The 22,905-nt window shown below is 41.1% G+C and overlaps 1 protein-coding gene across 1 annotated transcript in view; it reads left to right on the forward strand.

Annotated features, from left to right (window-relative positions):
- The window catches only part of CACNA1A (calcium voltage-gated channel subunit alpha1 A), a 3,713,953-nt gene that overhangs the window by 1,738,766 nt on the left and 1,952,282 nt on the right, over window positions 1–22,905 (forward strand). The window contains exon 17 of the mRNA XM_044082385.1: window positions 22,029–22,504. Coding sequence (XP_043938320.1) covers window positions 22,029–22,504 — 476 coding nt within the window. The remainder of the gene's footprint in view (window positions 1–22,028; window positions 22,505–22,905) is intronic.

Here is a 22,905-nt window from a genome sequence, read left to right on the forward strand (position 1 = left end):
CATTGAATTGTGAGATATGGCAGCAGTTGACACTACACCCCAGCCCCATGTAGAAAACAGGAAAAAGGGGGCTGATGATGATGTTGATGATAATGGTAGAGGTAGAGGTGATGGGTGAGAGCAGCCTGTTGAGCCACATTGTCAGGGGATGGGGGACTCGGTCTTTCTATACAAACAACCCTCACACTGCTGCCTGTTTTAAATACTTGCAGTAGAAAGCATGTCATCGTGCCATTGAACTGTGTGTAGTTGAACAATTTGTAGAATTCATTATGTAGCATACCATCTTTATCATTAATGGAAAGCAAAATTTTCAGGTTATGGGAGCTGCAGTGGGAACCAGAATGGCTCCACAGTGTGCAGAACTCTTCTCAATAAAATTGGAAGTAAAATTTCTGTGTCCTTGCACACACAGGTCACTGACTTATTTCCATTTTATTGATAATTTCTTCATAATTTGGACACATGCAATAGACTCCCTCAAGAAATACCACCATGAGTCTAACAAATCCACCCACCAATAAAACTCTTCTTGGTTTACCTGGCTTCAGGTGTTACCTTCCTGGATATCAAGGCTGCTATACATAATGGAGTCTTACAGATATGAGCATAAAGTAAGCTGCCAGCCAGCCAGACAGCTGTATATTAACAGAAACAGCAATCATTCCAGCCACATAAAAGCCTGTCATTTACAGCAAAGTACTATGGTTTCACTGTATTTCTTTAGGTGAGTGACTCAGAGAAAGAGAGAGAGAGAGATGCACAGCTGACATAACTGAAGGAAAATTTCTTCACATAGGGATAGGGTCAGTCTACCTAGGAGTTTATAGATGTTTTAACAATACACCTACCAAAAGAACACCTGTTCCATTATAAGGAGAGGATATGACCCAGAATGATAGGGTTACACTAGTGAAAACATGCCATCAAAACCTTAAGAAAAACTTTGCAAAGTCATAAACTTGTTGTTTGTCTTTTGGCTTTTCCCGGTTATGGGTCGCCACAGTGGAACTCCGGTCCGCTAATGATTGTCAGTAGATTTTCACGAACGCTGAGGTGCCAGCTCGATGTTCAACCTTTAACGAAGGCATGCCCATTTACGCATGTCTTTTGAACGCCCACCCAACCGTGGGGCGGATATGCAGACTCCACACAGAAGGCACTCCCCGCACTCCAGCCAAGAATCGAACAGGAGAACCTCTTGCTGTGAGGCAACAACGCTACCGCTGCACCACCGCGGATGTTCCTCTAGGTAATTTTCACTGGGGATGGCAATTTGAGAAATATTTTTTAAGAACTCTCAATACTGCTCTTTAAACAACCATTCAGTCTACAGAACCTTTTTCTAAGTAGCCAAACAAAACAGAACACAGTCCAATATGGCACAAAGACATCAAGTCATTCAAGATGCAAATAATATCAGATGACTTGTACTGCTACAGGCACAATAACTCCAAAAAACAGTTGCTTTAAGGTGAAATGGGTTTTATATGCACTTCTGAAAGTGTGGTTTATCTAATCAATACAGGAAATGTCTTGAGACAGGTTATACAGGTCATTGTCCATCTGTACTCATCCCTCATTAGACCCATTATAGAATACAATACCCCATTTGGTATGTACCTCACAAGACATCTGCAACAACTAGAAAGGCCGCAGAAATACCTCACAAAAAGAATCACAGGCCTAAAGCAGATGCCTTATGCTGACCGTCTAAAGAAACTCCAGCTATGCTGTGTCACATATCGCCTACTCAGAGACGATGTCTGCCTAACATACAAGGCCATGTCAAACCCAGAGTTGTCGGACATGCTGCACTTAAAGAAATCCCAATCCCTTTGAGCCACATGCTCCAGGGATCTTTACCCTGTCATCACGATGAATAGAACATGCTGGAGGGTAGGTTCCTGACCCAGAGACTCCCCATACTCTGGAATAGGCTGCCCATACGTGTCAGGCAGAGCGCCTCAATGGCCCTCTTCAAGAGGAACATTGATGATTGGATGTGAGATAGGAAATTCACCCCGGGGATCACATCAGTAGCCCTCCTAGACAGAGGTCCAGGAAAGTAAATATTTGTGGGAAGCAATAGCCAGGGAATCATTATGGTCAGGCTTGTATAGGCCCTAGGGCCGATAGCCTAGTACCTACCTATGAACCTATGAACTTTATGATGACTTTGGGATGACTCTAAAATTCTGACTGTCTTAAAAAGTTAATAGTAGTTGGCACAAAGGGTTGAAGCCATAAGCTGTAGTTTCTGTAGTAAAGGGTTTGATTCCCTCAACCATCATTTGACTAAGTGCCCTTGAGCAAGTCACTTAACCAAATATTACTCCTGGATCACTCCTGAAAAGGTACCGTGCTTGTCCAGAGGGCCTACCTGTTTAAAAATGGGTATTAATAGCAGTAGTACATGAAAGACTACTATGGTGCTGTGTAGTGTTGGCACCCATTTTTTATTCATGCAAGTAGAGTGGTTAATATTATATTGTCGAATCACAGAATGTGCAAGGCAACTGGGCCCTATGGCCATTTACACATTGCCAGTATCCAGCCTTAGACTTTACCTCCTTTTTCAAGGGGCTGTAGGGCAGTCATACCTGCAGTGAATTTATGAATACCCATCCAGTTATATAATTCCTTAAAGGAGGATAATGCATCGGTTTATATTTGAAATGTTGAAAATTATGTTGTTGATCGGCCATTTGGGAGAACTGAAATGCCGAATTCTGATTGTCAAACGTCACAGAAGTTCAAAACTCAGCAAATCGAACAGCAGATTAGCTGAGTTTCGAACTTCAATGTCAAACACACAATGTAATGCAGGGGGGTAAGCCCCCCTGCACCCCCCCACTTTAATATTCTAACTCCGAGGTCACACTACAGTGGGGAAAGAGTCCATTTCCCGATCCACACTATAGTGCACTCCGCACCCAGAATGCATTTTTTTCGGCTATCCGAAAACTTGAAAACGTCCTTTTGCACAATCCACTTTCACATATGTGCATTACGCACATGTAAAGGTAAACTAGTGCATCTCATTGCTTAATCTGGAGAGGAAGTTTGTTCCAGAGGAGTGGTAGTTATTGCATGTCAAATCTGCTTCTCTGCAGTGGTTTTATCTTTTCTTTGTACCATGGCATCATTCTTGGTTAAGATGAGATTTTTCCCAGTACTGGAGTATTTCCTGCACTTGTGACATGCATGGAAAACTTGGAAATGTCTCATAGCATTTCCATTTTGGTTTATGTGTCAGGTCGTTTACACCCTCATGGACCACCAAAACCATGTTGTAGTCGTATTTGTTCATTTTAAGGATTTCAAGGGCCCTCGAGATGTTGGAAATCTTGGCATCAGAAAGAGAACTTAATGTTACCCTGTTTTTGTGTAGCCTTGTAAGGTTAGAGTCTGTCTGTCTTACTATGGAGTCACCAATAGCTAGTATAGTATTGTTAGTGGAAGGTTTAAGCGTACTTGGTTTATTGTCATTCTTTTCTTGGTGACTCTTGATTGTGGCTGTAGCAGTACCTGTTATAGCATTTCATTCCCACTGAGACCTTGTCTTGTTTGATCTTGGAGGCTTAGGCAATTACTTTTTTCCAGCCTCACACAAGAGGAGATAATATCCATCATGCAAAGCAACTATTCAGTATGCCTACCAAACATCCTTGGTGCAGTGCAAGAAACTGGCTAAAGATGATGCGCATACTCACATTGGTAAACATATATATTTCAAGATGAACTCCTAAGTGGTATGCTTTCCAGGGGAGCAGTTCCAGTTTGTGGCATTCCAGTACTAGGTACCATGTATCTGAGTTGGGGGTTATACCCAATGGACATGTATTAAGTGATGCTAGATACCTGCTGGAGTTGTAACTACTGACATTCATATGCAGAACATCACAGAAAGTGTTTTTGGGCACCTGAAGATGCAGTTTTCCTGTTTGGACAACTTCAGTGCCACAATTAATTACACATCCTCTGAAGGCTTCCCACCTATTTATGTTCTGCTGCATCCTACACAGTATGAGGCTGGAGACCCCGGAACCACAGCTAAAGTGTTATAGAGATTTTATTTATTTTGTTTTATTTTCAGTTGTTGACTGGGATAGTCTGACTGAGATAAAGCTAATTTTCAGCAGATGCCCAGGGAGAAAAAACTACAGTGCTTGGTGTATCACAGCAACATAAACTGATGAGAATTATAGATATTCAAAGACAACAGTGCATACATACAACCAGATAAATAAGAAGTATATACAACCAGAAGGTGTAAAATAGTAGGAAAAGTCATGTATGGAATTAAGAGTCTCCAAGAATAATTAACAATAGTGGGAAAAAGCAAGAGAGATATTCTGTGTCATGTAAGAATAATATTGATTGTAGTATTGGCAATGGAGATAAGATATGGTATGAGAAGGGATGCCAAAGATATATAGTAGTAGATGTAAACCAGTGTAAGTGGTAGCTTAAAACAGGGGTTAAGGAGATGGTGAGATACAGAAAGAGCTAAGAGGTGTAGCTGTAGATGTATGACTGTTAGGAAAGGCAAGTCTGGAGGAATTAGATTGATGGGCTGATACATTTGAGTGCTAGGTTAAGTTTTTAGAATGGTAAGAGAACTGTAATTTTTTTTTGTTTCATTTGGTAGTGGATTGGGTGTGGTTTTATTAGCTTGTTGATAGTTGCCCAATAATGTTAGGGGTTGTTGTTTTGAGTATTTAGCAGAAGGTGGAAGTAGGATTGTTTGGCTGTTCTAATCATATTTTTATCTTGATTCCTAAGTGAATTATAGGCTTGCCTGGATGATAGGTTTTGGCATTGCTTCCACTGTTTCAAGCCTTGTCCCTTTTGTCATTAGATGTTTGATTTCTGCTATCATTCAAGAGGCAGTAGTAGGTTTTACTTTCTTCGTACTCAAAGGGCCCATGGAATTTCATATGGGTAAGTATATTTGATTAAAGCAATTCAATGTGTTGTCTAGTGGCAGGACTTTTGGAATGTGCCAGTTAGTTTGTTTAAACAAGGTAATGTAAGTGTACATAATTAAATGAGTTTTACAGTGGACCCAACTGTAAGCTATGTTTTTGGTAATTTTATTGTTGTCCCCATGTAGCAAAGTTTGGGTGATGATCACTGCATGAGTCTGGTAGTATGTCAGAAGAGAACATATTGGCAATAGAGGATGATATTATCCAGTCCACTTTGTTTTCTTTGCCAGTAATTGTATCTTTTGTTGTAGTGTCTAATGTAATCTGGATGAATCCAGAGGTCCATGTTTGCTAATTCTGGTGAATATTAAACGTGGTTGGACCAGTTAATTTTTATGTCACCTAGGGCAATTGTGTGATGTTTTGTGTTTCCGGGGATGGGGAATACAATGTGTTCTAGGGTGTTTGTAATACTGTTGTTAAGGAGTTAGGAATATAGATTGTGGCTATATTAAAGTGATTTTCGAGATTCGGTCTTCTACTGTGTTTTGGCTTTTTTGTCTGTGTGTTTTCTGCACTTGGCATTTTGAGTTCTGGCATTTCAGTAGGGAACTGTGATAGTGTGTGGTGTGAGGTTTCTGTCAGGCACTATTGTTATGACAACAGTGGTGAAAGTAACAGTGAGAAGATGAGGATGGGGAGAAACTACAACCATCACCACAATCTGCCCCACCAGAAAATGCTTAAGTGGTACAACAGCAGCAAGAACAATAGATACAGGATATAGTCATACAGGTCTTTGGGTGAAGATAAGATGCCATTCTTATAAGAAAACTTATATGCATTAGTAACCATTTTACAGTAAAAATATGATATATGTATACATATCATATAAAACAAAAGCATGTATAACATATTTGTGTATTTAGTAATAAAGTTCATAGTTAGTTTCTTGTGCTGATAAGACACATACAGTTATCTCAACTATAGATCCTCACTGAAACACGTGCACAGTTATGAGTTTTGTTAGCTAGGGCAAGAATATACTCCCAAAAGACATGACCATCCATGCATGCATGGATGTGGGTAGTATGTGTATCTGAAAGGAATCACCACAGTCACACCAGGTAAACATGATGATTGTGTCACTGTCTGCCTGTGAGGAGCATATGTCAGAGACAGATATGACTAGACAGATATGAAAAGCAAAAGCAATAGAGCAGGCAGTGACTGGCTGCAGTCATACAGATCATGACACAGCCTATCTGGGCCATTGACAATATGCCACAACTGTTGTACAATGGTGCTGTATAACTTAAGGTGGTCAGTGTGCTTTCTGCCAAACAGCACACCAGTTACATAGTCCATACTTTGTAAGTTGTGGTTCATTGTAGGTAATCTAGATGCAGAGCAGGACTATGCCTGAAGGCTGTGCTGCGGTAGGTCTGAATGCCATTCCAGGGAGCCCTGATCTGTGGCACTCTACAGGGCTGCTGCTGCTGCTGTGGGGGCACCATAGCAAGTCTGCTTTAGCACATTGAGGTCCTGCAACATTACCCATCTGGGCATCAACTCCCAACTCCATCATACAGAAATACCACTACTTTGTTGGGGGATATCAGTCTAAGTAGGTAACCTGATCCCGACCAAAGTGTGTCATTTATTTATCTTATTTACTTTTATTTATCCTTTCTTGACCAGGTTAATCCCACTAGGCTAATGACCTCTTTTCAGGGATACCCAAGGTGGCATTTATACTACTGGGGAAATTTGACCAGGGCATCGAGGAACTTCCTGTGTTCTTTTCAATAGGTATTCTGGGAGTTTTTACATTTCCCTGAGCTGCCACCAGCTCAAGCAGAAGGGACCGTGGTTTAACATCTCATCAGAAGGATGGCACACTCAGGAGTGCAGCACCCTGTTATGCTGTACTGCATTGTCAACGATTTGAAAATTAATCCAGTCACCTGGAATGGGAATAGAACCCAAAGGTCTCCTATATGTGGAGCGGAGTTGTCTGAGGAAAATGCCTTGAAGAACCCAGTAGAGCACACACCCCCAGGCCCTGCTACAGCCACTTACTGCATTAACATCTGCAGTCAACTCTGGCCAGTACCTCTGCTTTCCTCATAGTGTCCATCGCAGCCCATTAGAAATGGGTCATCCCTCCAGGGGGCTTCCGAGTTTCTTGGGTGGTAGAATTAAGCTTACTTTTGTTTGCACCCACTAAAACAAAAAAGAAATAACCATACAAGTAAGCTGTATTGTGCAGCAGCACAGCACATACATATGTAAGGATAGATATGTAGTTCAGACTATCCCAACCAAATATATATTTATTTATTTTATACGTTTTATGCTTTTTGACCAGGTTAGTCTCGAAAAAGGGTAATTGTCAGGTGGAGTTCAGGGAAGAGTTAAGATAGGCACTGGGTGGCAATGAAGAGTTACAGAATAGCTGTGTAACTACAGCAGAGCTAGTAAGGGAGATGGCTAGAAAGGTGCTTGATGTGACATCTGGAAAGAGGAAGGAGGACAAGGAGACCTGGTGGTGGAATGAGGAAGTACAGGAAAGTATATAGAGAAAGAGGTTGGTGAAGAATAAGTAGGATTGTCAGAGAGATGAAGAAAGTAGGCAGGAGTATAAGGAGATGAGATGCATGGCAAAGAGAGAGGTGGCAAAGGATAAGGCGTATGAAGAGATGTATGAAAGGTTGGACACTAAGAGGGGAGAAAAGGACCTGTACCGATTAGCTAGACAGAGGGACCAAGCTAATAAAGATGAGCAGCAGGTAAGGGTGATAAAGGATAATGAGGGAAATGTACTCACAAGCGAGGAGAGTGTGTTGAGCAGATGAAAAGAGTACTTTGAGGGGCTGATGAATGAAGAGAAGGTTGGATGATGTGCGGATAGTGACTCATGAAGTGCAGTGTATTAGCAAGGAGGAAGTACAGATAGCAATGAAAAGGATGAAGAATGGAAAGGCTGTTGGTCCAGATGACATACCTGTGGAAGCATGGAGGTGTTTAGGTGAAATGGCAGTGGAGTTTTTAACTAGATTGTTTAATGAAATATTGGAAAGTGAGAGGATGCCTAAGGAATGGAAAAAAGGTGTTTTGGTACCGATTTTTAAGAATAAGGGTGATGTGCAGAGCTGTGGTAACTACAGAGGGATGAAATTGATCAGTCAGAACATGATGTTATGGGAAAGAGTAGTGGAAGCTAGGTTAAGAAGGGAGGTGATGATTAGTGATCAGCAGTATGATTTCATGCCATGAAAGAGCACTACAGATGAGATGTTTGCTCTGAGAGTGTTGATGAAGAAGTACAGAGAAGGTCAGAATGAATTGCATTGTGTCTTTGTGGACTTAGAGAAAGCATATGACAGGGTGCCTAGAGAGCGGTTGTGGTATTGTGTGAAGAAGTCGGGAGTGTCAGAGAAGTATGTAAGAGTGGTACAGGATATGTATGAGGGTAGTGTGACAGCGGTGATGTCTGCAGTGGGAATGATGGATGCGTTTAAGGTGGAGGTGGGATTACATTAAGGATCAGCTCTGAGCCCTTTCTTATCTGCAATGGTGATGGACAGGTTGACAGACGAGATCAGACAGGAGTCCCTGTGGACTATGATGTTTACAGATGACATTGTGATCTGCAGTGAGAGTAGGGAACAGGTGGACGAGAGCCTGGAGAGGTGGAGATGTGCTCTAGAGAGAAGAGGAATGAAGGTCAGCAGGACTAAGACAGGATATATGTGTGTAAATGAGAGGGAGGATAGAGGCATGGTGAGGATACAGGGAGTAGAGGTGATGAAGGTGGATGAGTTTGAATACTTGGGATCAACAGTTCAGTGTAATGGTGAGTGTGGAAGAGGGTTGAAGAAGAGAGTACAGGCAGGATGGAGTGGGTGGAGAAGAGTGTCAGGAGTGATTTGTGACAGATGAGTACCAGTAATACTGAAAGGGAAGGTCTACAAGAGGGTAGTGAGACCAGCTATGTTATATGGGTTGGAGACAGTGGCATTGACAAAAAGGCAGGTGTCAGAGTTAAAGATATTAAGATTTGTACTGGGTGTGATGAGGATGGACAGGATTAGGAATAAGTATATTAGAGGGTCAGCCCAGGTTGGAAGGTTTGGAGACTAAGCCAGAGAGTCAAGATTACGTTGGTTTGGACATGTGCTGAGGAGGGATGCAGAGTATATTGGGAAAAATATGCTAAGGATGAAACTGCCAGGTAAGAGGAAAAGAGGAAGGCCTAAGATAAGGTTTATGGATATGGTGAGAGAGGACATGCAGGTGGTTGGTGTGACAGAGCAAGATGCAGAAGACAGGAAGAAATGGAAATAGATGATCCACTGTAGTGACCCCTAATGGGAGCAGGCGAAAGAAGAAGTCTCACTAGATGAATGGCTTATATTCAATAAAAACTGAGATGATGATCTTTCTGATTAGAAGTAATTTGGCCAGTCCACAGAGGAAATTACTTACTCTTTTTAATAAGGGCTGTGGTAACTTTTACATCCATCTGTGCTGCCACTAACTCTGGCTTATGGGATCTTGCTTTACCAAAGACATCTCCGCAGACCAACATAGAAGTGAGACTTTTTGTCTACCACGTGCTTCCTGTGCACAGTATGCTAAATTGAAGTGTCCCCTACCAGAAGAATGCATGTGTGCTTACTTGTTGGCATGCATTAGATAGAGATTGACCCAGGTGATGGAAACCTCAGAAATATGGAGCAATGCAGACATAAATGGTTCAACCTGTGTTGGAGGGAGCCATAAGAGTTGCAAATGCTCATGGAGGATGAGCACAGGAACCTCACAACACTACCAGGCTGGTATAGCAGATATCATACCTACACTACGTATTGCAGTGTGTTTTGTGTGCTGTACTGTAATTTTGTATTGTTTACTTGCTCCACATATTCAGAATGCTGCCAGGCAGAAGCCAATACCTACCAGGAATACGTATGTAATATTTTATATTATGGCCTAATACAGCTGTGTCTTTGGTGTGTGATTATAACCTTAGGGTTAGCACTCTGTGCTATATATTTGCCATATTATTATATAGTCCTGTCCTGTGTAAGTGGTATGTGGCAACAGTGTGCAGGCATGGTGCATTCTTGATGTCACCTTACACAATTACACATGCTTGTTTGTGATGGTACTTGTTTATATTCAGGTATTTCCTTCATCACTACACTGTGTAGCCTACAAAGCAGGCTAGCTGGTGTGGTATGCACAGTTTCATATACAAACACTACATGTCTGCCTTTTGATACAGTTTTACTATGTGGCTAGGTAGCTTGTTGGTATGCATAACCTTCTATATTAGTACTGTAGGCAAAGGACCACTCGGACTAGGATGTGCTTAATTGCTATAATGTGATGCAGGCCTGGTACCCCAGCACCAGCAGGATACAATTTGTGTGTGTATGCGCCTGCCTGACTGGCCTGATCTGCACTGTTTGAGCTAGATGGAGGACTTCTTGGTGGGTAAATGTGCAAACATGCATGGTGCTGCTTGGCTCATAGGGACAGTGTGGCAGAATGTCTGGCATCTGTCTGATGTCAGGAGGGTGCAGTAACAAAGGTTGGCAGCAGGTTTCCACAGCCTACACTGGGACCATAACATCCTTATCTGCATAATTTTGGACCTCCCTACTACTCCCAGCAGCTTCCTACCTTTTCAGCCAGTGCCAGGAGATCGTCTATACTGACCAGTGCCTATCCCTCCACATCAGGTAGAGCCCGCTTCTGGTCACATGGCCTTAGGATCATGGATTAGCAGGAGTTCCGACTCCATCATCGCAGATGACAGCAGGCATTAGCTCAGACGTTCGCACAGTGTGGTGCTGCATCCACAGACCATCTTAGGATATGTAAGTGTACATCCACTCCTGGACACCAATGTACACACCAGCCTTTCAACATATGTATATAGAGCTGTACTAACTGTATATTTCCTGCTGTCATTTATGCTACATTACTCTTAACATGTTGTATGTGTTTTACACATTTTTTTTGTATTTGTTACTTAAATTATTTTCACATAGATGCTGGTGTACTATGTGTTTCATTTCCCTAGTTATGCAGAAATACTGGGGTGCGGTTACCTATGTGGAGTTCATGATAGTATCATGTCAGATGGCAGTCAGAGTGGTGGACACCTTGTTTTCCGTGTACTCTAGCCTGGTAGTCAGAATAGTGCCCCATTCTGCACTGTCAGGGTATATCTTGAGTGCCGTAGCCTATAATGGTAAGTCACTCCTTCCATGCATACCTTGTACAGTTTACCTTCATTTGCCAGAATGGGATGCACTCAAGTCCAGCTGCATTATGTCCTGCATCCCAAACAGCAGAAATGTCGAATACCGACAATCCCGATTCACCAATTTCACCCCCTTCTGGACCCATACTAACACTTGTGCCTAGGTCTAGAGGGGTAGAGAGTTTTGAGGTTTGGTGTTTATGCCAGGTATACCGCACTTCTGCATTTCAACATTTCACAGAAGTACATTGAACATGCCATTACATGAGTGCATCCCATTTTGGCAAAAGAAGGTAAACCACCTTGTACAGTATTCATAAATCTGTTTATGTGTGCTGTCATGCCTTGTGTTTTGGTTTGTAGGTTCATAGGTGCTTACTAAGCTGTTGATCTGGGCGATCTTAAGAAGCCTAGCTTTGCATTTCCATGGTAATTCGTAGCCCTTATATTTTGCTTACAAATTACCCAGAGGTGGCCAGAACAAGGATATTCTAGGACATTTACTTGTTGCCTCTATCCGTGAAGGACATCCATTGAGTGTTTATGATGCCATATGTGCAAGTCTGTTTAGTTAAATTGACTATGTACACAATGGACTAAAATAGCAGTGTCACTGCATCTGTCCTGGTTGTTTGTATCATAGTTCTAAGCACCTAAGCAGTACACTGAGTTTTTTTTTTCTCGCGCAGGTATTTTTTTAACTGTTTAAGCTAGTGGGAAAGTTATGTCATGTCTCCTCCCTTGCCACAAATGAGTATTAAAGCAATGTAATTACTAACAGTAACGTACTGACTCCTGTTGAATAACATCAGTTAGCCTGAAAGCTCCAGTAGTTGTACAAATTATATGTTGGTCTAATAAAAGTGTTTTCTGTCAATGAATCAGCATGGCTTTTCTCCCTTTTTTAACCACTGAGAGGCTGGTGGTTTCAGCCCACCACAGAAAGATGTTGCCTTTGCTTTTTTAAAATATTTGAAGTGTGTCAGCAGTTTATTTAGCTAACATACATTATAAAATACCACAAGATTTGCAGCAGGCTATGTTCCGAATATAATACTGGATAAAAAACAGGTATTTAGCAACATCATGATCCTAGGTATTACAGGAAATCACCCCACCTTGAGCAACCAGAAACACTATTTCTCATTATTAGGTAAAACATGAAATAATAGATTTTTGTTACAGAGCTTTGCAGTAAATGCACGTTAGAGGTAGCATTCTTTGAATATTGCACTCTTGCCATTCACGAAGATCTGACAAATTAACTTACATGGCTCTAGAACAAATATGTAACATAATTATGCATGTAGATATACTGGATAAGCTAAAACATAGATATTAATTAGCTGTAGTACAATCAATTGGACCAAAAGCTAATGACTTAGTTGTTAACTGTAGTACAATCAACTGGACCAAATGTTAGTGACTTAACACAATGCAGAGATTCACAATGAGGAGAATATATCAAAGTAACCAGTGGAGTACCACTGGACTCAGTTTTGGACCTACACAACCTTAGCTCTTCTTTTCAAGTAAAACCAAGTGACAAATTATACCAGTGGCCAAAATGTGGAAAGTAGTGCTACCTCCACTACAGATGCAATGGTACTGCAAGGAGGTTGGTCTAAAAACTGTGCACACATGGGGCAGACGTACACTGACAGAAACTCTTTTGGAACATTTGCTTTCAGTGTACATGACTTACTTTGGTTTAAGGTCTATCTATAACCAGCCTTGCACCACAAGCTACATTCCAAACAACCTTCTCTCAGCCTGCTATCAGTATAAGTGGTCACTAGCACCGACAGCAAGTCATTTGGAATCAAGTCCATGGTGTTCTAATGACAGTGTCATGTTCAAAATGACACTGTCATTAGGACATAACACTGTTATTAGAACACCATGGACTAATGACAGTGTCATGTTCAAAATTAAGAAATGATGCATCCTTTTATTTGGGAAGAATACTGAGAGCGTTGATTGTAAAAATAACTTGTGCTTTTGGACACCATTATAAAGTACTGATAGATGATATGATAGGCAGTTATGAAGCATGTAGTTCATGAGGCCATTGGGAAGCCAAGCCCAATTTTTCAAAGCATTAACTGGTTAAGTAACTTGCTTATTCACACAGAAGGCAAAAGGTGGCTGAGGGAATCAAAGCCTGGGCCAGGGCAGAGCTTGCTGCCCTAATCCTTTGTGCTGGCACTCGACAGCTTGGCTTTGATCAGGGTATCGGTGCCAGACTAATCACCACTGGCCCTTTGCTTGGTCGTCAGATTGCACTAGGTCCAGTCATGCCTTGGCTTTGGCCTTTGCCATTATGGAGAAGATCCTGTCCCAATCGTGGATGAGAGTTTTTGCAGTAGTGTTAAATATGTCTCTTTCCCAAGCCCCTGGTCCTGTAATCTCTACCGGTTGACTTCAGGAAAGCATGTGCCTTCTGGTTCCCAGGATTCCTTGAATTCAGTGACCCCATTCCTTCCATGTCCTGTCCTGTTTCCTTTCCTAGAGAGGTACAAAGTAAGAACAACTGGAAGATGGAGCATTTGCATTTCCCTAAAGAATCTCTCACCAGGGACAATGACCTTGATGAAAAGGAAAGCTCCCTGAAATCCCCAGCAATGACACCTCTTTTGATGACTTACTGGAATTGTTGAAGCAGCATGATGGATGGACCAGAGAAGCCCCTTCCCCAGAGTAGTCAGTGTTTTTGGAGGCCTTAGACATGGGCCCGTCCATTTCCTGAGTAGTCCCCCTCTTGACACTCCTATACACCTGGTGTCACGGAGGGCTTGGAGAGAATTTGACATAGTGGAACCAAGCCACAGGAAACCAGATATGATTTTGGCTCCTCCTAAGGATAGACTCCAATGCAGTAAGGGTCCAGCTGTGACCACTATCATGGTTGTGGATGCCACTAAAAAAGACATCTCTGAGGAGAGTTCGTCAGTCCTTCCACCCAATAGTGAGTCTCAGACTCTGGACCTCTTGAGAAAGCATGTGTACACTTCAGCCACCTTTGCTTTGCATGCACTCAGTTATCTAGTCCATTTGACAAGGCTTCAGTGAGACCTTGTAGCTGAAGTGTCAATATTGTTAGGACTCTGGAGCCCCCAGAGATGCAGAAGACTGTGGAGGCTCAGTTGCCTACCATGCATTCTATAACAAACATCTCTACGAGGCTGTTGTCCAACTCGGCTGATGGGACATCCCTCGTAGCAAGCAACAGCTGGGTGCACTTATGTAATTTTGTGGACTGTGTTAATGCATTCTTTGTTAACGCTTCTTTTGATGGTTCTTCCCTATTTGGCCCAAACGCCAAAGAAACGCTATCAAGTTGTGAACAGGATGGAAGGATGCTGTCTGCCATTGGACTGTGTTTTTCCACTCCTCAACGGTCATTCTCTAGGAACCAGAAGAGGGTGTAAGCTCCTCTTTTTTTGTAAAGCATAGCAGACTCTGTAGAACACTGCTGTTGATGGTTCTCCACATAGCAGAGAAGCCAGCTGTAATGGACACTGACCATGCATTAGGAATGGACCAAAGAACCAGAGGCTTCTGCAAGGCTTTTTTTCCAGGAGTCCCTTCCAGCTTCCCTGAATGGTTGTCTGACTGATGTACTCTAGAGACAGTTGGAGTTGCTTGGCTGTCCACACAAAGGCTTGGTAAGCCATCATCTCAGATGCATGAGTATTGAGAGTTGTGTCCAGGGGTTATGCAGTTCCCTTTTTGTTTACCCTGAAGGACTCCCACTTATCCCTTCTGGAAATACCATCCTGCCAGAAAAGGGATGCTGCAGTCAAAATTTAGAAGCTGCAGATCAACTGAATCATCCAAGAGGTTACATCCGACTAGCAAGGATCCAGGGTCTATTCTACATTCTTTTTGGTACCAAAGAAAAACAAAGGCCATTGAGCAAGCTGAACCATTTCATTAGACACATCAAATTACAGATGGTCAAGGTGCAGTTTATTTCTCATGAGGAAGGACACCTTGATGTGCTTGGTGGATCTCAAGGGTGCCTGCCATCATGTAAAGAAAGCATATCTCTCCAGGAGATTCCTGAGCTTTTGACTGGGGGACTGTCATTACCAGTTTCAGGCTCTGCCCTTTGGTCTCACCATGGCTCCCCAGGTGTTAAACAAATGCATGACAGTAGTGGCAGCCTGGTTTAAGCTGCACGGATCCCAGGTCTTCCCTTACCCGGATGATTGGCTCCTGATAGCTTCCATGAAGACATCCCTAATCAAAGCCTGAGACTCCTTACTTCAGGTGTGTGTCTGTCCATAGGCATAACAATAAATTATGAAATGTCCAACCTGGAACCAGTACAAGTGTTAGAATTTATCAGTAGCCATTTGAATACAGTCACTTGGATAGCCAAGCTACCATTATCAAGGCTGAACTCCCCATGCCTACAGGTTTCTCACATACTATGGTTCACAAATCCTCTGCAACTTGAGTACTTCTTCACCTTGGGCACATGGCAGCTCCTGTTTGTCTCATTCCTTTAGCAAGATTCTATCTGAGAGTTTTACTGTGTATTCTGATAGTTCAGTGGTCTTCTCTAACATATCCTGTGGACCTTCCAGTGGCACTAACAAACATCTGTCACCACCACATTCGGTGGTGATTGGGGTCCCTACTGGTCATGGTAGGGTGAGTTATTGTCTTCTTCTTCTTCATCCCCTTCCTTAGGTCACAGTTTCTATGAATGCTTCCCTTCTGGGCATTTTGAGGGGAAGACTGTCCAAGGGAACTGGTCAAGGTACAAAGCCAATCTTCAAATCAGTGTCTTCGAGATGAGGGTGAGCCTCCCAGTGTTGCAGGCCTTTCAGAACCTTCTGCCCAAGTGTGTGATTGCCATCCAAATGGACAACACATCAGTGGTTTGGTATCTGAACAAGCAAGAAGGAACGCGTTCTAATTCCCTGTGTCAAGAAGACCTTAAAGTTTGGCAATGGGTAATGTCATTCAGAGGTTTCTGATTGCAGTGCACATCCCAGAGAAATCCAGCATTGTGGTAGACAGTTTGTGCAGGAATATCCTTCTGCCTCATGAGTACTCCCTGAATCTGGGTGTAGCAGCCCAGATTTTCTGCTGCTGTGGTACTTCCTGCTGCAGTCTTTTTGCTTCCTCATCCAATAACAAGTGTGGCAGTTTTTTATGCCCTTAACCCTCCAAAAGGCGAGTCACCAAGTGACACTGTTCTGCATGCTTTGCCCCGGGTCTTCTTTACCCCTATCCCCTGACACCTCTGATAATCAAGTTTCTTCAGAAGACAGCATGTTGTAGAGTGATGGTAATCCTCATTACTCCATTATGGCCCTGGCAAGTATGGTTCCTTTTTCTTTAGCCTCACCTGATTTACGCATGTTGGCTGTTGGATCCAGTCCCGGTTCTAATTTTTCATCCTGTGGGATTACCATTTCCAAATCTTCATTCTCTCAAACTAACTGCATGGTTTCTCCAATTCCGATGATGGCCAGGAATCCCCAGGTGTCAGAGATAATTATGCATATGCTTTTGTCATCCCCAAAACTTTCCACTTGAAAGGTTAATGCTAGTAAATTATTTATTATTTATTATTTGTTTATTTGTTTATTGACATTTTGTGAATTGAAGTGTTTTTCTCTTTGGGCTTTTTCCAAGGGCTTGGACCACTTTTCAGCTCCTTTGGATGCCATTCTGGACTTCTTGGCTGATCTTTTTCATTCTGGTTTTAGTTATACCACTAAAAAGGTACAGCTGATCTCCATTTCTAACTTTCATATTGGCAGAGATAATAATCCTGTGGCAACTCTAAGCCTTCATGAGGGACACCTTTTTGTAACATCCACCTGTCCAGGATCTGATGCCTCCTCATATGTTGCAAGTTCCCGCTAGGTCCCCTTTTGAAGGTTCAGCCATGGCTTTCTTAAAATTATTATCATGGAAAACTGTCTTTGGTGGCTGTCACTTCAGGTTGAGTGTCTGAGCTCCAGACATTATCCTTAGTACCTCCTTACTTGATTTTTCATAAGGACAGAGGTACCTTGAGGACAAACCCATTTTGTCTGCCCAAGGTTGCTTCAGCGTCTAATTTGAAGTAGCCCATTCACTTGTCAGTGTTCTTTCCAAATTTCAGTAACAAGGGAAACATTTGCTTCATTGTTTGGATGTTCATCAACAACTTAGATTCTTTTTGGACATAACCAAAATTTTAGAACATTTGTTCAACTTTTTGTTTCTTATTCAAATTCCAGGCTTGGTAAGCCTGTTTCCAAATTGACCCTATCCAAATGGCTATCCCTTGAAAGGAATGTCTTTACCTGTCTTTACCACTAGAGCAGTAGATACTTCAATTGCCTTTTTTTCACAGGCTTCTATTGATGATGTTTGTGCTGCAGCTACCTGGTCTAATTTTCATACCTTTGTGTCGCATTACAAACTGGATGTTTAATTTGAAAAAAACTAAAACTACAATATGTGCAGCTAACATGGATTTGAAAACAAAATGCCAAATCCAGTTCCAAGCTACTCACTGCCAAAAAAATCTCTCTGTTCACTTTCTACTTAATGACTGGGGAAAAGAACCTTTAGAAATACAGGCCCTTCTAGCTGAGAAATAGACAACCAGAATACATTAGGAATGAGCTGGCCCTACTCAAATTTAAGAGTGCGTCGAAGGAGTCTTTCACTTTTACAAATGCTGCTGTAGGGACAGTGGAGTAGTTAGACTGGAATGAATGGCATATTTCCTTTGGGGTTGTAGTTAGGGTGACTTTTTTGTAATGGCACTGTCATACTGTAATTTAGTAAATGAGACTGTTTGAGCCTTAATCTTTGTAAACTGTTTTGTCTGATGTTTCAACTCCCAAAATCTGCTTTTAAAACCTTTAGATTTGCTAAAGTTTGTCTGCTGTGTCTTATTTGTCAATTCCTTTGCAGGTATGGTTTAAGAAATACACTATTTTATTGTACTGCTGTGCCTGATCTCATTACCTTATTGTGGTCATAAACTTGTTCACATTGTCACGTATACAGCACTGCTGTACAGTAAAGTCACTCCAGTCATGGATGAAGAGGGTCCCTGGATAGGTAAATTCTCAGATTCGATTCTCAGCTGGGGTGCCTTTTGTGTGGAGTCTGCATGTCCTCCCTGCATTCGCATGGGTTTCCTCCCACATTCCAAAGACATGCAGTAGGTGGATTGCACACTTTAAATTGGGTCTAGGTGTGAGTGTATGCATGAGGATGTGTGTGGTGCACCCTCTGAGGAGGGTTGGGCCTTGGGCTAGTGACTTGAGCCCGTAAAACCCGTAACTACTACAGAAACAAGCACTGAAAGGAGCTCGTTGCCCAATGTAACACATGGTACATAAACAGGAAACAGAGAGAGGCCTACCTTGAAAGAGCAATGGGATGAATGTAAAACTGAATTTAGAACAACCCTTAAAACTGTAAGCTTAGTGACTCAGTTGCTAGAATTAGAATTCTTCAGAAGGAGCTTGTATATTACCAGGAAAAATATTTGAGATTCAGATTAGAAGATAAGTGGAAAATTGAAATGCTAAATAGAAAAGATTAATACTCTGATGCACTATAAAATAGATCAGGCCATTAAGGCTCTGGATATTAAGTAATATGATATGACCCCAACTTATCTGAAGTTTTTAGCTATTTATTTAACAGCAATTAGTAAATAGATTACTTACCAAATGCCTGCACTTGATTACACAGCAAGTTCTTTTATCTTCAGTGCAGATCATGGGTGGCTTTGTAGTATATTACTAAAATTCGTATACATCAGAGAATAAAGACCTGATTTTCTGGACAAGTTCCCTGACCATCTAGCTGATCTGCCTGTGAGGTGATTTAATCCTGAACAAGACAATAGTCTTGTGAGAGAGGTAAGAATGAATGAAGTACTTACTGTACGCAATAGCCAAAGCAAGAATAAACCTCCCTGATGCTGATGGACTCCCTTTGGAGTCATACAGATGAGGGGTGGGGAGAGATAAGTAGCTTATACTTATTCAGTTTACAAGTCCAGTTGATTCTGTTTTATGCACTGGTGCTTCTCCTAAATCATGGAAAGAAGCCAATCATATCAGTTATACCAAAACCTGATAAGGATCTTATGAATTCTGCTTCATACTGACTGATATCAGTGCTAAACCACAACTACAAACTTTTTACAGACATGGTATGCAGACTGGCTGATTACATACCTTCTATAGTTCGTTTGGATCAAATGGGGCTTATTGTGTCTAGAACTACCCTTCTTAAGATGACCATCTTAATAGAGGATGCAGTGAGCTCTAAAGCAATAGTTTTACTCACTAGTGTGGATGAAGAGAAATTATTTTTGATGTGTTTTAAGATTTTCTATTCAGTACATTGCACTGTGTGGGATTTCTGTAGTCCTTTTATTACTACTATTTAAGAACCCGTACTCTGGGACCTCAACCAAGATTAAACAAGGAGCTAGATTATCCCCTAGTTTGTATTTAAAAAGGGATCTTGGCAAGGGTGCTCCTTTCTGCCATCACTTTTTGCTATTTACCTGGAGCCCTTGGCACTCAAAATTCAGAATTCTGCAATTTCTGGGTATAGGTTAGTCAGAAAAGAATTTAAGCTATTTCTGTATGCAGACAACCACAATTATTTGTCTAATCCAGAATGAGATTTTTCCCCATTACTCATTTGCTGCAGCAATTTGGCACATTATTGAGGTACAAGATTAATGTAGATAAGACTGAGACAATCATGATAAATTATGTGCCTTTTGATCCCTTAATACATGCTTTCCCAAGTCTCTCGTGCCCATATCATTTGGCATACTTGGGTGTTCAATCTTCCAGTAATTTGCTAAGATCTAAGGAGATAACAGTTGTGTGGTTGAGAAGATCAGAGACTTGCATCAGAAGTGGAAGTTACTTAAAAGTTACTTTGCTTAGATATGCCTCAAAATACGCAGGCCCTTAATTAGTTTGTATTGACTTAGTAGTTTACGTTCAATGGGGCATCTGGGCTTTTTTAACTTTATAACTTTGCACAAGCTGAAGAAAATGTCTCTGGACTTTGTAAGGGCTAACGCAATTTAAAGAATTAGTTCTGTGATATGTTTTATCTTTATGCACCTGTATCAGCTGTTCACATATTTTACTGATCTAACTGATTTGCTTTTGTGTTCTAAGACTAATTTATTGTTTACACCTGATATTCAGTGGTATTTTCTAATTGTTCGAGTGAATAATGTTGCCTTTTTCAATAAAAAATAAAATAAGTTTAGAAGACAGGATCCCATTAGCCTTCTTCTGCAGCATTTCTAGTGCTAACATTTCTACTGCAACATCCTAATCATTAGTTCATAACTTCAAAGGATATTATAAAAGCAATGCCCCTTAATTTAAGGTGATTCCCCAACATCACTGTATTCATAACAGCATCTGATGAGTTTGTTACCACAACACTTTCCTGTCCTTGTCATTCCTTATTCATTTGGGCCATTATTTAAATAAAAACTTTGTAAACTTGTTTTATTAAACAAAGACCCAAATAAATTTAGTGTATCCCGTATCCCTAACTGATGTTACCCCCAGGGATAAGGTTAGAATGCATCCATAGATTATATTGGACAAATCCCCATTATTTTTGTGCTGGTATGGGCTTTAAAGTGTATGGATGCATCCCTATGCTATTCCCTGCACCAACATCATGAGGATAAAGGTTAGGTGAATCAATCATAATGCTTACGGGAAAAATGTTTTTCAGAAAGAAAATTAAAAACAGCAAGAGCACAGATGTCATAAACTAATGGAAGGAATCTGCATCACAACATATCTGGCACTGTATATCTCGATGCAGAAATGTAAGAAAAATATTGAGGAATTGCTTTAAGCAGAACTATCCTACAGGGTTTATTAGTTTATATCATTTTTTTATTTCTTCTGCCAAGGGGTTTGCTCACTGTTCTGTACTTTATTCAGTAAGTAAGGAATCTGTGCTAGGGCATCTCAGAGTAAGACAGAGCAGTTACGTGAGATACCAGTAGTAGTGGTGGATTTTTGGGATGAATTTTGCTGCGCACAGCAGTCCTTTCTCCTATCACCTCTTATGTACTTTCAGAGATGCTTTGTTTTTCCTTTTTAGGTTAGATTTGAATACTCAAGAATGACTTCCACAGTCTTGCTGTGACCTGTCTGGAAGACAAAACTATAAAAAGATGCAAGTGAAAATGTAAGAGCTGTAGAAATGAAGTATGTGCTGATTTTGTTGTGAATTTTTTTGCTGAAAAAAAAAGTTTGGTTTGCTAAGTGAGATTAACTCTTACTGGTACCAGTACATCAAGTAAGGCTTGAAAGATCTGCTGTTATGCTGATATCTGACATTGCTGTACTTCATACTGTCATGGTTCTCAAAAATCAGCGGTCTTTGAAGAAGTCTGTGACAAGAATTGACGAGCCTATCATTGCCCGTAAAATGTAGACCATGACTAACAAAATATGAGTGAATTGTGTTCTTCAATCTTTGCATGTATTTTGCAAAATATAATTATTTAATAAGTTTATTTAGTTTCGTTTAGTTATTTTTTCAAAGCAGGATGATTAGACTATATTATTCTACATTTACTTATTATTTTCAAAATGTGAGGGGGGCAGTTTTATGTTCACGTTTTGTTTCTTTTAAAAATAAAAAAAAAAGGATTGTATTAGTTGCACTACTGACTTCTTAGAAATCTAAATAACCCTGTCCCCATCCTTTGATTATACTGTTTTGGAGGCAAAAGTGAAGGTTATTTAAAACTTTTTTTTTCTATTCTTCAGAGAAAACCAAGGAGCAGGTCCTCCATCAAGACCAAATCTCTCAACTACCAGACCGATTCAGCAGGATCTGAGTCATCAGGAGAATCAACTTGCTGAGGATATTGACAACATGAAGAACAGTAAACTAGTTACCCAACCTTCCAATCCCTATGAGCAGAACAGTATTGCCCAAGAATCTAACAACTCACAGACAAACTCTGTAACCTTTGATTCTCAGAACTTGACCAAAATGGGCAACCACACAAACCTCAGTAGATCTTCTCTTACCCCTGGGAATCCACCAAATATGATTAGAATGGACAACAACCATGGAACCCCAGTTAGCTGCGGAAACTCCCAGAATCCTGAAAACAGTCTCATTCTTACAAATCCCAGTACACCAAATAACCCTTCTGTGCCAGCAAAAAAGCCAGATCACACCACTGTCAATATTCCTGTCACATTTGCTCCCCCAATTGACAACATTGCAGTACAAGGTAAGAAGTGGGTCATGGGAATATAGAAAATTTCCAGTTTGCACATCTTCCCAGTTATTACCTTTAAGGTTTTTTTTTTTTTTTTTTTAGGATATGGGAATGTGTCACTACTGGGGCAAGTGGGGAACTATTATCTCTGTTAAAGGTTGAACGCTGAGCTAAGTCTGGGAAATTACAGAAGGCCAGGAAAGCAGCTGTTTCTCATTTAGTCTTTGGGAAGGGGATTGGCACTGATTATTCAGATGTTTGCTACCTTCTAGTGGTGCACAGAAGAATGCAACTGTAGAGACTCATATGGAGAACATCATGCTGATGCTTTATTTATTTATTTTTTAATTTACACGGGAGGTACAGATTTAGAGCTAAGCAGGTTAGTCTCCGAATTGTATGCCACATTCATG

This window comes from Protopterus annectens, chromosome 9.part0, assembly GCF_019279795.1.
Source record: "Protopterus annectens isolate FY-2018-M chromosome 9.part0, PAN1.0, whole genome shotgun sequence".
In the NCBI taxonomy this organism is placed as follows: Eukaryota; Metazoa; Chordata; order Ceratodontiformes; family Protopteridae; genus Protopterus; species Protopterus annectens.